At 56.1% G+C, this 14,645-nt stretch overlaps 1 protein-coding gene across 2 annotated transcripts; it reads right to left on the bottom strand.

Annotated features, from left to right (window-relative positions):
* Nucleotides 1-400: 400 nt before the first annotated feature.
* NMRK2 (nicotinamide riboside kinase 2) lies at nt 401-9,094 on the bottom strand. Of its 2 annotated transcripts, none has more exons than XM_010367268.1 (7): nt 8,855-9,094; nt 4,503-4,593; nt 3,873-3,921; nt 3,540-3,696; nt 2,339-2,410; nt 1,236-1,342; nt 401-735 (listed from the first exon to the last, which is right to left on the bottom strand). In XM_010367268.1, the coding sequence occupies exons 1-7, from the start codon at nt 8,878-8,880 to the stop codon at nt 545-547; spliced, it is 693 nt and encodes a 230-aa protein (XP_010365570.1). In that variant the 5' UTR covers nt 8,881-9,094; the 3' UTR covers nt 401-544. The 2 variants fall into 2 exon arrangements, with proteins under 2 accessions (XP_010365570.1, XP_030792227.1); XM_030936367.1 differs by lacking the exon at nt 8,855-9,094 and adding an exon at nt 8,732-8,852.
* Between the last annotated feature and the right edge of the window lie 5,551 nt (nt 9,095-14,645).

The following is a 14,645-nucleotide window of genomic DNA, read 5'->3' as shown; positions in this document are numbered from 1 at the left end:
GTGCTGGGATTACAGGTATGAATCACCGCACCTGGCCTGACAGGATCTTAAACAGAACACAGTAGACACCAACAGTTAAAAAAACAGGACCCATAGCCGGGCGCAGTGGCTCAAGCCTGTAATCCCAGCACTTTGGGAGGCCGAGACAGGCGGATCACAAGGTCAGGAGATCGAGACCATCCTGGCTAACATGGTGAAACCCCGTCTCTACTAAAAATACAAAAAAACTAGCTGGGCGAGGTGGCGGCGCCTGTAGTCCCAGCTACTCGGGAGGCTGAGGCAGGAGAATGGCGTAAACCCGGGAAGCGGAGCTTGCAGTGAGCTGAGATCTGGCCACTGCACTCCAGCCTGGGTGACAGAGCGAGACTCCGTCTCAAAAAAAAAAAAAACAAAAACAAAAAAACAAAAACAGGACCCAGTTTAATATTTAAGCTGCAGCGAGGTTACAGAGGTGTCTTGGGGCTCAGTCCCTGAGCTCTGTGACACCCAACTGGGAGTGGGGCCTCCATTCTCCAACGTACAGACCTCCCGCTTAGGCAAACAGTCACACAATGTCTGGCTGGGACGCCGCAGGCCTGGCTGTTCTGTGGCCGCATCCGCGTCCGGGTCCCTGTGGCCTGGCTGGGCGAGCCGAGGAGGGGGCTGATTCCTGGGAGTGGTTCAGCAGCGAGTTCTGAATGTCTTCCAGGACTTCACGGAAGAGCTCCTCTCGGGACTTCGTGCCGTCTAGGTAGACTGAAATCAAAAAGGCCGCAGTCAGGGCCGCCAGGAGAAGGGGGCCAGAGCACAGCGGGAGGAGTGGACGGCTGGGTCGGGAGCAAGGAGACCTGCAGAGTCAGGCTGCTGGAGTCCGTTTCCTGGACCAACAGCAAGAAGGGACCGGGCGCGGTATCTCACACCTGTAATCCTAGCACTTTGGGAGGCCGAGGCAGGCAGATCACGAGGTCAGGAGTTCGAGACCAGCCTGGCCAACATGGTGAAACCCCATGTCTACTAAAAATACAAAAATTAGCTGGGCGTGGTGGCGCACACCTGTAATCCCAGCTACGTGGGAGGCTGAGGCAGGAGAATGGCTTGAACCTGGGAGGCAGAGGTTGCAGTGAGCCAAGATTGTGCCACTTTACTCCAGCCTGGGTTACAGAGCAAGACTCTGTCTTGAAAAAAAAAAAAAGATGGAGAGGGACTGGGCTCAGGGTCCCACCCAGGGCAAGGCCTGGTCATGCTCAGGGGCTTACCCACTTCCACACCGTTGGCCTCCATCTCCTGCCTATACTTCTGGTACATGGGCCACACATGGCCATCGAAGAGGCCGGGGGGATCAGGGACTGTGTAGTTGCGGGTACTGCAGAGGGAGAAGGCAAGGATGGCTTAGAGCACAGAAGGGTGATGCCAAGAATATACCCCCGGGGTGGGGGGGACCTGAAAGCTGTCACAGTCAGGGACAGAAACTCTGAGCAAAGGGACCCTCGGTCAGAAGTCTTGGGCTAGAGGCTCCAACCTCCAGCATGTTCCCCCTACGGGCCCAGGAAATGCCCTGGACAGGGTTGGCGTGGGCCATGCTATCCAGGCCTCAGGCTCTGGGCGCCTGGCACAGAGCTCCAGCCAGCTAAGTGCCCAGTGCCTGTGGCTTTGGGATGTGGCCTGTGTTCAGTGGTGTTTTTTTCTTTTTTTTGAGACAGAGTCTTGTTCTGTTGCCCAGGCTGGAGTGCAGTAGCCTGATCTTGGCTCACTGCAACCTCTGCCTTGTGGGTTCAAGCCATTCTCTTGCCTCAGCCTCCCGAGTAGGTGGGATTACAGACGCCCACCACCACGCCAGGCTAATTTTTTAATTTTCAGTAGAGACGGGGTTTCACTATGTTGGCCAGGCTGGTCTCGAACTCCTGACTTCAGGTGATCCGCCCACCTCAGCCTCCCAAAGTGCTGGGATTACAGGCGTGAGCCACCATGCCCAGTTGCCCTTTTTATTTTTTTTTTTGAGACAGAGTCTCCCTCTGCCACCCAGGCTGAAGTGCAGTGACCCAATCTCAGCTCTGCCTCCCGGGTTCAAGCGATTCTCCTGCCTCAGCCTCCCAAGTAGCTGGGATTACAGGTGCGTGCCACCACGCCCGGCTAATTTTTGTATTTTTAGTAGAGACAGGGTTTCACCATGTTGGCCAGGCTGGTCTCGAACTCCTGACCTCAGGTGATCCGCCAGCCTCGGCCTCCGGAAGTGCTGAGATTACAGCCTGGAGCTACCACACCCGGCCCCTAGTGGCATTTTCTAGATTACTGCTGGTCCCACCTGGGAATTCAAGACAGGGCCCTTGGGAGCCCACCACACCCCAGACACCAAGCGCACCTTCTCCTCCACTTGCACTCTTCATACGGGACGGTCAGGAAGTACCGGCGGCTGTACAAGTCCACCAGGGGCCTGGGAGGGGTGGGGGAGACACGGTCAGCACCTGTGAGCTTTCCTTCCACTGCGGTCAAAATATGCAGCCTCCTAGCCTTGGCTCTCAGAGGGTGGCAAGGGCAAGGGGTGGTCTGGGCCGGTGAGTTTAGGGGTCAGGGAGGGAAGCTGAATTGACCAACATCCCTGCAGCAGCCCCCCACAAAATTGAATCATGCCTCTTCTCCAACTTGGACGGGCACAGAGAGACAGAATGTCTTGCTGAGGGCCACACAGTGAGAGGCTGGAGGGCGCAGCCTAGGTTACTGGTCTGCCTGAGAAGGCTGAGGTTCCAGAATAAAGACTCAGTTTCCCCAAGAAGGGTGGCTGTTTACCCCAGACTTGAGATTTTACATTTAAATTTGTTTTTGAGACGCTGTCTCTCTCTGTCGCCCAGGCTGGAGTGCGGTGGCGCTATCTCAGCTCACTGCAACCTCCACCTCCCGGGTTCAAGCGATTCTCTTGCCTCAGCCTCCTGGGTAGCTGGGATTACAGGCACACGCCACCACACCTGGCTAATTTTTTGTATTTTTAGTAGAGACGGGGTTTCGCCATGTTGGCCAGGCTGGTCTAGAACTCCTGACCTCAGGTGATTGATCCACCTTGGCCTCCCAAAGTGCTGGGATTACAGGCGTGAGCCACCACGCCAGGCTCCAGGCTTGGGTTGATCCCAGCTGTGCCCCCAACTCCTGACTTCTCGTGGTGGCTCTGCTCCTGGGTCTCCTGCCTGTTAAAATCAAGACGTGAGCCAGGCGTGGTGGCTCATGCCTGTAATCCCAGTACTTTTGGAGGCCGAGGCAGGCAGATGGCTTGAGGTCAGAAGTCTGAAAACAGCCTGGTCCAACAGGGTGAAACCCCATCTCTACTAAAAATACAAAAATTAGCCAGGTGTGGTGGCGCAGGCCTGTAATCCCAGATACTTGGGAGGCTGAGGCAGGAAAATTGTTTGGACTGGGAGGTGGAGGTTGCAGTGAGCCAAGATCTCACCACTGCACTCCAGGCTGGGCAACAAGAGCAAAACTCTGTTTCAAACAAACAAACAAACAAACAAGAGATGGCTATACTCGCCCAGGGAGGGCCATGCCTGGGGCCAGAGCCTGCAGACGCTCACTTGTAGCTGTAGAGCAGGAAGCCTTCCAGGAGGAGGATGTGGGTGTCCGAGGCCTCTGGCTGGACGCTGACTCCGTGGGCACGGGCAAACTTCCGTGGGCTGCTCAGCCAGGCCTGCACGGTGTTCAGCATGGCCTCCATGTCCAGGGACTCCAGCACTGGGGACAGGGGAGCAGGCATTGCAGGAGGGTGGACCCCGGGGACAGTGGAGGGGAGCAGGCATTGCAGGAGGGCGGAGCCCGGGGGACAGTGGAGGGGAACAGGCATTGCAGGAGGGTGGACCCCGGGGGACAGCGGGGCTCGGAGGTGATGCAGGGGCTGCCATCGTCCTTACCGTCCCACTGTTTGAAGCCGTCTTCCCCAACTGCTATTTGGTCTTGGGGCTGAAACAGAGGAGCCTGAATCTCGGGCCCAGTGCCCGGTCCTGCCTTATCCCCGCCCTGGGTGATGGAGTCTTACGGGGTCCCTCGCTGGAGCTGCTGCTGACAGGGTCGGAGGTCCCTGAGGGGTGGGGGCTCTGGCTGACCCTCAGATTCTCCCCAGACCATCAATCACCTCATTAGCCCTCACCCCCACCCACGCAGCGAGCTGGGCTCAGAGTCCGTTTTGCAGATGGGAAAGGGGAAGTGGAGAGGGATAAAGGGTATTCGGCCAGAAAGCCACAGCCGGCTGGCCCTGTTGAGGAATGGCGATTTTCCCATCCGTCTAATCAGGGTCCCCACTGTAGGGATGTCCAGTGAGAATGGGCTGGGTATGAAATAGGTGCTCAGGAAATGGGAACACGACACCCATCCCTAACTCTCCTGGCCCAGTTTATCCCAGAGAACCCGGGAGGGGTCAGGCAGGGAGCAGAGCTGGTGTCCAGCCCACATGGGCACCGGGCAGCGGAGGGCGGGGTTGGCTGGGCCTGGCTGCCTGCCCTGTGTCCCCTCCCGGCTCCACCTCCCCGGGCGAGGGCAGGCACCTTGAAGAAGTCATCCTGGTGGATCACGCAGCAGTTGGGCAGGGCTCTGAGCAGGCTGTTGGTCAGCGTGGTCTTGCCGCCGTTGGTCATGCTGGGGAGAGAGCGTGTGCGTGAGACTGCCTGGGCACCCCCCAGAAGGTCAGGGTGCTCAGAAGGGGGCCTGAGATACAGCCTGGGCTCCCCGGGGCCTGTCCAAGTCTCAGGGTCTTCCTGCAAATGAGCTCCCAGGATTTATCTTTATCTTTATCTTTTTTTTTTTTTTTTGAGACCATGTCTTGCTCTGTTGCCCAGGCTGGAATGCAGTGGTGTGATCTCAGCTCATTGCAACCTCCGCCTCCCAGGTTCAAGCGATTCTCCTGCCTCAGCCTCCCAAGTAGCTGGGACTGCAGGTGCACGCTGCCATACCCGGCTAATTTTTGTATTTTTAGCAGAGACGGGGTTTCTTTCTTTTTTTTTTTTTTTTCTTCCTGAGACGGAGTCTTACTCTGTTGCCAAGGCCGGAGTACAGTGGTATGATCTCGGCTCACTGCAACCTCTGCCTCCCAGGTTCAAGCAATTATTTTGCCTCAGCCTCCCAGGTAGCTGGGATTACAGGCGTGCACCACCACACCCAGCTAATTTTTGTGTTTTTAGTAGAGACGGGGTTTTGTCATGTTGGCCAGGCTAGTCTCGAACTCCTAACCTCAGGTGATCTGCCCACCTTGGCCTCCCAAAGTGTTGGGATTACAGGTGTGAGCCACCGTGCCTGGCAAGATGGGGCTTCACTATGTTGGCCAGGCTGGTCTCGAACTCCTGACCTCAGGAGATCCGCCATCCTCAGCCTCCCAAAGTGCTGGGATTACAGGCATGAGCCACCATGCCTGGCAATTTTTCTTTTTTTCCTTTTTCTATTTTTTTTTTTAGAGACAGAGTTTCACTCTGTTGTCCAGGCTGGAGTACAGTGACACCATCGTAGCTCACTGCAGCCTTGAACTCCTGGGCTCAGGCAATCCTCTCATCTCAGCCTCCCTAGTAGCTGGGACTACAGGCACCTGCCACCACACCCAGGGAATTTTTTATTCTTTGTAGAGATGGGGTCTCACCATGTTGCCCAGGCTGGTCTCAAACTCCTGGGCTCAAGTGATCCTCCCACCTCTACCTCCCAAAGTGCTGGGATTATAGGTGTGAGCCACCACACCCAGTCCTAGGATTAGACTTAAATATAAAACACGAAACTGTAAAACTGTAGTGAAGACAGGACATTTGTGTTCACGGAGGCTTTCTGGGCAAAGAAAAGAGGCAGAAAGTACAAACACATAAACGTTAATGTACACAGACGCGGCGTGCACCCAGAATATTCTATGTCCTCCTCTGATGTGTGGGCTCATGTCGTCCTTACCAAAACACAGGAGGTGGGACCATTCACCTGTCTTTTTTTTTTTTTTTTTTTTTTTGAGACAGAGTCTCACTGTGTCACCCAGGCTGGAGTGCAATGATGCAATCTTAGCTCACTGCAACTTCCGCCTCCTGGGTTCAAGAGATTCTCCTGCCTCAGCTTCCTAAGTAGCTGGGATTGCAGGCATGCGCCACCACACCCAGCTAATTTTTGTGTTTTTAGTAGAGATGGGGTTTTGCCATGTCGGCCAGGCTGGTCTCAAACTCCTAACCTCAGATGATCCACCTGCCTTGGCTTCCCAAAGTGCTGAGATTACAGGTGTGAACCACTGGGCCCAGCCCACCTATCTTTACAGATAAGGAAACTGAGGCCCATGCCTGATTTAGTCTCAGCAGGGCTTAAAAAAAAATAAAACAGCACAGTGGCTTACACCTCTAATGCTAGCACTTTGGCAGGCCGAGGCAGGAGGATCGCTTGAGCTCAGGACTAGGCTGGGCAACATAGTAAGATCCCATCTTTACAAAAAATTAAAAACTAGCCAGTTGTGGTGGTGCATGCCTGTAGTCCTAGCTACTCCAGAGGTTAAGATGGGAGGATAGCCTGAGCCTGGGAGTTCGAGGCTTGCAGTGAGCTGTGATCACCCCACTACAGTCCAGCCTGGGTGAGAGTGAAATCCTGTCTTTAAATAAATAAACAAATAATATAAACAATTTTAGGAAGGTGCGGTGGGTCATGCCTGTAATCTCAGCACTTTGGGAGGCCGAGGCAGGCAGATCACCTGAGGTCAGGATTTCGAGATCAGCCTGGCCAACCTGGTGAAGCCCCGTCTCTGGTAAAAATACAAAAATTAGCCAGGTGTGGTGGTGGGCGCCTGTAATCCAAGCTACTGGGGAGGCTGAGGTAGGAGAATCACTTGAACTTGGGAGTCGGAGGTTGTAGTGAGCTGATATCGTGCCACTCTACTCCAGCCTAGGTGACAGAGCAAGATTTTGTCTCAAAAAAAAAAAAAAAAAAAAAAAAAGGAAAAGAAAAAGAAAAATGCCTGATGTTGGTCAGGTGTGGTGACTCCTGCCTGTAATCCTAGAACTTCGGGAGGCTGAGGCAGGATGATTGCTTGAGCCCAGGAGTTTGAGACCAGCCTGGGCAACACAACAAGACCCTGTCTCTACAAAAAATTAAAAAATTAGTTAGGCATAGTGGTGTTCACCTGTAGTCCCAGTTGTACAGGAGGCTGAGGCTGGAGGATTACTTGATCCTGGGAGTTTCAGACCAGCCTGGGTAACATAGTGAGACTCCCATCTCTATTATAAAATTTAAAAACCAATTTTTAAAATGTAAGCCCCCGGGTATTAATAATTTTTTTTTTTTTTTTTTTTTTGAGACGGAGTCTCACTCTGTCGCCCAGGCTGGAGTGCAGTGGCCGAATCTCAGCTCACTGCAAGCTCTGCCTCCTGGGTTCACGCCCCTCCCAGGTTCACACCATTCTCCTGCCTCAGCTTCCCGAGTAGCTGGGACTACAGGCGCCCCCCACCATGCCCAGCTAATTTTTTGTATTTTCAGAAGAGACGGGGTTTCACCGCGTTAGCCAGGATGGTCTCGAGGTATTAATAATTTTTTAAATAAAAATTAATAAAAAGAAAGTGCCTCACGTGAATCCAAGTTATCTTGTGCCCTGGGTGGGCTGTGACATTTGCATTTCATTTTGCTGAGTGCAAAATGAAAATTCGAGGCCTCTTATTTGAAAAATATTAGGGGCTGGGCACAGTGGCTCACGCCTGTAATCCCAGCGCTTTGGGAGGCCAAGAGGGTTGAATCACTTGAGGTCAGGAGTTTGAGACCAGTCTGGCCAACATGGTGAAACCCCGTCTCTACTAAAAACACAAAGTTTAGACAGGCGTGTGGTGAACGCCTGTCATCCCAGCTACTTGGGAGGCTGAGGCAGGAGAATCTCTTCCAGATACTTGGGAGGCTGAGAGGAGAATCGCTTGAACCCGGGAGGCAGAGGTTGCAGTGAGCCGAGATCACGCCACTGCACTCCAGCCTGGGCGAACGGAGCGAGACTCCGTCTCAAACAACAACAGCAACAACAACCCCCGCCCCCCCCCCCAAAAAAAAAAACTCCAAAAAGCAAAAAATAGGAAATTCAAGAGGGAGGCCGTCCAGCATTAGACCAAGCTCCAGTCCCTTCCGAGGCGGGGGTGTGAGCACCACAAAACCAGCCCTGCAGGTTACAGAGAGTTTTTATCTCCTCTAGCCTGAGGTCGTCTGAGAGAGGCTGCAAAGGCACAGTCATGTGGAATGACGTTTTGAGGACCCCACCCCACCTGGCCGCGTGTCAGTCCCCGATTTAGCCAGGACAGCCCCGAGGCGGGAGCAGGGTTCACCGGAGCTTCAGTTGATTTTCTATCCCTACCGATGTTTTTTGAGACGCAGTCTCACTCTGTCGCCCAGGCTGGAGCGAAGTGGCATTGTCTCGCCTCACTGCAACCTCCATCTCCCGGATTCAAGCGATTTTCTCACCTCAGCCTCTCCAGTAACTGGGATTACAGGCATGCACCACCGTGCCCAGCTAAGTTTTGTATTTTTAGTAGAGACGGGGTTTCACCATGTTGGCCAGGGTGGTCTCAAGTTCCTGACCTCAGGTGATCCACCCACCTCAGCCTGCCCCAAAGTGCTAGGATTCCAGGCCTGAGCCACCGTGCCTGGTCTATTTTTTTTTTCATGCTGAGTATAATTGGAAGGTGGCAGGAATCATTTCCATTTAAAAAACGAAATACGGGGCTCAGTGTCCAGCCCCCCTCCCCACTGGGGACACCGAGACCCCCAGAGCAGAAAATCCTCCCTGCACTCAGACCTCAGGCGGCGGGTCGGCGACCTCAGGCGCCGGGCATCCCTCCATTCATTCCCGGGCCTCCCCTTCTGCGCGCACAGGGGGCTCTGCCCCTCAGGACCGCCCGCCAGGTTCCCCGGCGCTCACCCTCCGATGCCCACGATGAGTTTCATGCCGGCGCGGAGGGGCGGCGGGGACGACTCCCAAGGCAGCCCGGGCAGGGCGCGACCACGCAGTGCGCTCCGGAGCGCGTCCCGGCTTCATTGAGAAAACCCGGAGCCTTTATAGGTCTCGGCAGCCTGGAGGCCGCCCCGGGGGAGGCGGCCCGTGGGGGTGGGGCGGAGGCGCAGGCACCTGTTCCCGCCGCCGAATGGAAATAGCTTCAGGCTGCCTTTTGCCTAAATTAGTCACGAGCTGGCCGGGCAGGGGGCTGCCTCTTCCCTCCTCCCACCTCCCTGCCCCCTCTCCCCTCCCTCCTCTCCCCTCCCCTCTCCTTCTTCCTCCCACCTCCCTCCTCCCTCCTCTCCACCTCCACCCCCTTCCCTCCTCCTGGCCAGAGAGTTCAGATCAGCAGCCCCACACTTTTCTCTCCCTAAAAATATCCCACTCTCTGTGTCCTGTGGCCTGACCCTGACATTAAGACTGGTTCTCCGGGCGTCAAGGAAGCGAACGCACCCACCCCCGCCCGCACAGCAGCCCTAGAGGCCGGGGCCCTGCGGGGAGCCTCCTTTTCCAATGAGGTCAAGGCCAAGGTGGGCTTCAGATCCTTTGCAGTGAAACACAAGCTAGCCTTGCCCTGGTGACCGGGGGCGGGGGAGGGCAGCCACAAGATCTCAGCGTGACACCAGGCACCATTCATCCAGCACCTGCCCTGTGGCTGGAGTCCTTTGACTGGGGGCCAGCGGGGCGGGGAGGGGGGTAATGAGGAGGAATGACCCTCTGCTGCTCCTCTCTTCTACCGGTGAAGGGAAAAAGTATTCCCTTATTAAATGTTTTAATTTTCTTTTTTTTTTAATTTGAGATGAGGCCGGGCGCGGTGGCTCACGCCTGTCATCCCAGCACTTTAGGAGGCCAAGGCGGGCAGATCCACGAGGTCAGGAGTTCGAGACCAGCCCGGCCAACATGGTGAAACACCGTTTCTACTAAAAATACAAAAAAAATTAGGCCGTGCACGGTGACTCACGCCTGTAATCCCAGCACTTTGGGAGGCCGAGACGGGCGGATCACGAGGTCAGGAGATCGAGACCATCCTGGCTAACACGGTGAAACCCCGTCTCTACTAAAAATACAAAAAATTAGCCGGGCGTGGTGGCAGGCGCTTGTGGTCCCAGCTACTTGAGAGGCTGAGGCAGGAAAATGGTGTGAACCCAGGAGGCGGAGCTTGCAGTGAGCTGAGATCCGGCCACTGCACTCCAGCCTGGGCAACAGAGCGAGACTCCGTCTCAAAGAAAATAAATAAAAATAAATAAATAAAAAAATAAATTTGAGATGGAGTTTTGTCCTGTCACCCGGGCTGGAGTGCGGTGGCGCCATCTCGGCTCACTGTAACCTCCGCCTCCTGGGCCTGTCACCCGGGCTGGAGTGCGGTGGCGCCATCTCGGCTCACTGTAACCTCCGCCTCCTGGGCCTGTCACCCGGGCTGGAGTGCGGTGGCGCCATCTCGGCTCACTGTAACCTCCGCCTCCTGGGCCTGTCACCCGGGCTGGAGTGCGGTGGCACCATCTCGGCTCACTGTAACCTCCGCCTCCTGGGCCTGTCACCCGGGCTGGAGTGCGGTGGCACCATCTCTCGGCTCACTGTAACCTCCGCCTCCTGGGCCTGTCACCCGGGCTGGAGGGCAGTGGCGCCATCTCGGCTCACTGTAACCTCCGCCTCCTGGGCCTGTCACCCGGGCTGGAGTGCGGTGGCACCATCTCGGCTCACTGTAACCTCCTCCTCCTGGGCCTGTCACCCGGGCTGGAGTGCGGTGGCGCCATCTCGGCTCACTGTAACCTCCGCCTCCTGGGCCTGTCACCCGGGCTGGAGTGCGGTGGCGCCATCTCGGCTCACTGTAACCTCCGCCTCCTGGGCCTGTCACCCGGGCTGGAGTGCGTGGCGCCATCTCGGCTCACTGTAACCTCCGCCTCCTGGGCCTGTCACCCGGGCTGGAGTGCGGTGGCACCATCTCGGCTCACTGTAACCTCCGCCTCCTGGGCCTGTCACCCGGGCTGGAGTGCGGTGGCACCATCTCGGCTCACTGTAACCTCCTCCTCCTGGGCCTGTCACCCGGGCTGGAGTGCGGTGGCGCCATCTCGGCTCACTGTAACCTCCGCCTCCTGGGCCTGTCACCCGGGGCTGGAGTGGGTGGCGCCTCTCGCTCACTGTAACCTCCGCCCCTCCTGGGCCTGTCCCCCGGCTGGAGTGCGGGGCGCCATCGATCGTCGCTCACTGTAACCTCCCGCCTCCTGGCCTGTCACCCGTGGAGGGCAAGTGGCGCCTCTCGGCTCACTGTACCCCGCCTCCTGGGCCTGTCACCCGGCTGGAGTGGGCGGTGGCGGCCATCTCGGCTCACTGTAACCTCCGCCCTGGCCTGTCACCCGGGCTGTAGTGCGGTGGCCGCCATCTCGGCTCCACTGTAACCTCCTCCTCCTGGCCTGTCCCCGGCTGGAAGTGCGGTGGCGCACTCCGGCTCACTGTAACCTCCCGCCTCCTGGGCCTGTCACCCGGGGCTGGAGTGCAGGGGTGGCTGGCGCATCTCGGCTCACTGTACCTCCGACTCCTGGGCCTGTCACCCGGGCTGGAGGGCAGTTGGCGCCATCGCGGCTCACTGTAACCTCCGCCTCCTGGCCTGTCACCCGGGCTGGAGTGCGGTGGCGCCATCTCGGCTCACTGTAACCTCCGCCTCCTGGGCCTGTCACCCGGGCTGGAGTGCGGTGGCGCCATCTCGGCTCACTGTAACCTCCGCCTCCTGGGCCTGTCACCCGGGCTGGAGTGCCGTGGCGCCATCTCGGCTCACTGTAACCTCCGCCTCCTGGGCCTGTCACCCGGGCTGGAGTGCGGTGGCGCCATCTCGGCTCACTGTAACCTCCGCCTCCTGGGCCTGTCACCCGGGCTGGAGTGCGGTGGCGCCATCTTGGCTCACTGTAACCTCCGCCTCCTGGGCCTGTCACCCGGGCTGGAGTGCGGTGGCGCCATCTCGGCTCACTGTAACCTCCGCCTCCTGGGTTCAAGTGATTCTCCTGCCTCAAGCTCCCAAGTAGCTAGGATTATAGGCATGCACCACCACACCCAGATAATTTTTGTATTTTTGGTAGTAGAGACAGGGTTTCACCATGTTGGCCAGGCTGGTCTCGAACTCCTGACCTCAGTTGATCTGCCTGCCTCAGGCCTCCCAAAGTGCTGGGATTGCAGGAGTGAGCTACCATGCCCAGCCTACATTTTTAAATTTTTTGAGACAGGGTCTCACTCTGTGGCCCAGGCTGGAGTGTGGTGATGTGATCACAGCTCGCTGCAGCCTCAACCTCTCAGACTGGAGCGATCTTTCTGCTTCAGCCTCCCGAGCAGCTGAGACGACAGGTTCGCACCACCACACCTCACCACACCTAACTTTTTAATTTTTTGTAGAGATGGGGTCTTACTGTGTTGCCCAGGTTGGTCTTGAACTCCTGGCCTCAAGTGATGATTCCTCTGCCTCGGCCTCCCAAAGTGCTGGGATTATAGGCATGGGACAGCCTCTCCCAGCCAGAAAATAATTTTTCTGATGCTTTTTTTTTTTTTTTTTTTTTTTGAAACAGAGTCTTGCTCTGTCACCCAGGCTGCAGTGCAGTGGCGCAATCTCGGCTCACTCCACCTCCTGGATTCACGCCATTCTCCTGCCTCAGCCTCCCGAGTAGCTGGGACTACAGGCGCCCGCCACCGCGCCCAGCTAATTTTTTTTGTATTTTTAGTAGAGACGGGGTTTCACCATGTTAGCCAGGATGGTCTCGATCTCCTGACCTTGTGATCCGCCCATCTCAGCCTCCTAAAGTGCTGGTATTACAGGCGTGAGCCACTGCACCCGGCCTCTGATGCTTCTTAAAATAGTAAGGCTGACTTTATTGAGGGGGTTGGGGGACTACTACCATGGGGCTTTGTAGTATGGGAGGGAGATTGGATTCAATCTTCTCCCCTTCCACCAATGCAAGGAAAAGTGGGGAATTGTAGCCCAGGAGCAGGGGGTGATCAGAGGATGGGAAGTGACTAGGAAGGTGGGCTGACAGGATGGCCAGGTTTGTATGCCTGTATGCAGTAAGAGATCAATACACCAAAGAGAGAGAGAATTTTTAAGAGATGAGATCTTGTTACATTACCTAGGCCAGTCTCGAACTCTTGGCCTCAAGTGATCCTTCCTCCTCGGCCTCCCAAAGTGTTGGAATGACAGCCTTAAGGCGCCATGCCCGACCAGTGATGTATTTTATGAGTCCTGTTAACAAAATTGTGAGCCTGGGCTTCAAGAGCTCTTGCAAAATGGACTGGAAATCTTGGGGTATTCATGAAGAAAGCTCAGAAAAGCAGTTCCTCAGCCACAGGATCTGTGGCAGTGTGGCAGGGTGGCTGTGTTTGTGGCCTGAGCTCCTTCAGGCGCTCAAACAGACACCCAGGAAAGCCCGGCTCCTGGGCTTCACCTCTGGCCCAGTTTCGGTGGCAGGCAGTTCCTGGCAGCCTCTTGGTGGGTCACGTGGCCCGGGGCCTCAGGTGACAGTGACATGCCCAGATAAAGGCCCTGGCAGGGCACCTCTGGGAGGCCTCCCTGTACCAGCCCACCCCGGTGGGAAGGAGAGGGAGGAGTCACAGGAGCTACAAATGCCTATCAGTCCCCAAGCAGTCTCAGATCCCAGGGTATTGATTAGCAACCTCACTGCCACACGGTGCGTGATCCCACTTACACGAAGTGCCCAGGACGCGCCAATCCACAGGGACAGGAAGGGGAGGCGTGGGTGCCAGGGGCTGGGGGAGGTGGGTGGGGATGACTGTGCCTGCTGGGGACGGATTTACTTTTGGGGTAATGGAAAGTTCTGGAATTTGATAGAGGCAGTATTTGCAAAACATTGTGAAGGTACTGAGTACTTCAGAATGTACTCTTTTTTTTTTTTTTTTTTTTTTTTTTGAGACGGAGTCTTGCTCTGCCACCCAGGCTGGAGTGCAGTGGCCGGATCTCAGCTCACTGCAAGCTCCGCCTCCCGGGTTTACGCCATTCTCCTGCCTCAGCCTCCCAAGTAGCTGGGACTACAGGCGCCCGCCTCGTCGCCCGGCTAGTTTTTTGTATTTTTTAGTAGAGACAGGGTTTCACCGTATTAGCCAGGATGGTCTACGATCTCCTGACCTCCTGATCCGCCCGTCTCGGCCTCCCAAAGTGCTGGGATTACAGGCTTGAGCCACCGCGCCCGGCCCAGAATGTACTCTTAAAAATGGTTAATTTTGGCTGGGCGCGGTGGCTCACGCCTGTAATCCCAGCACTTTGGGAGGCCGAGGCAGGCGAATCATGAGGTCAGGAGATCAAGACCATCCTGGCTAACACAGTGAAACCCCGTCTCTACTGAAAATACAAAAAAAAACATTAGCCGGGCGTGGTGGTGGGCGCCTGTAGTCCCAGCTACTCGGGAGGCTGAGGCAGGAGAAAGGCATGAACCTGGGAGGCGGAGCTTGCAGTGAGCTGAGATCACACCACTGCATTCCAGTCTGAGTGGCAGAGCGAGACTCCGTCTCTCCAAAAAAAAAAAAAAGGTTAATTTTATGTTAAGTGACTCTCACCTTGATTTATTAAAAAAGTATTTGCCGTGGCTCACTACTGTAATCCCAGCACTTTAGGAGGCCAAGGTGGGAGGATCGCTTGAGACCAGGAGCAGGAGTTCAAGACCAGTCTGAGCAACCTTGTGAGACCTCCGCCTCCTTGCCCCCCACCATCTCTACCAAAAAATAA

The sequence above is a fragment of the Rhinopithecus roxellana genome, chromosome 8, assembly GCF_007565055.1.
Source record: "Rhinopithecus roxellana isolate Shanxi Qingling chromosome 8, ASM756505v1, whole genome shotgun sequence".
NCBI classification, from domain to species: domain Eukaryota; kingdom Metazoa; phylum Chordata; class Mammalia; order Primates; family Cercopithecidae; genus Rhinopithecus; species Rhinopithecus roxellana.
The sequence above is the reverse complement of the archived record's forward strand: the minus strand, read 5'-3'. Positions and strand labels throughout refer to the sequence as shown.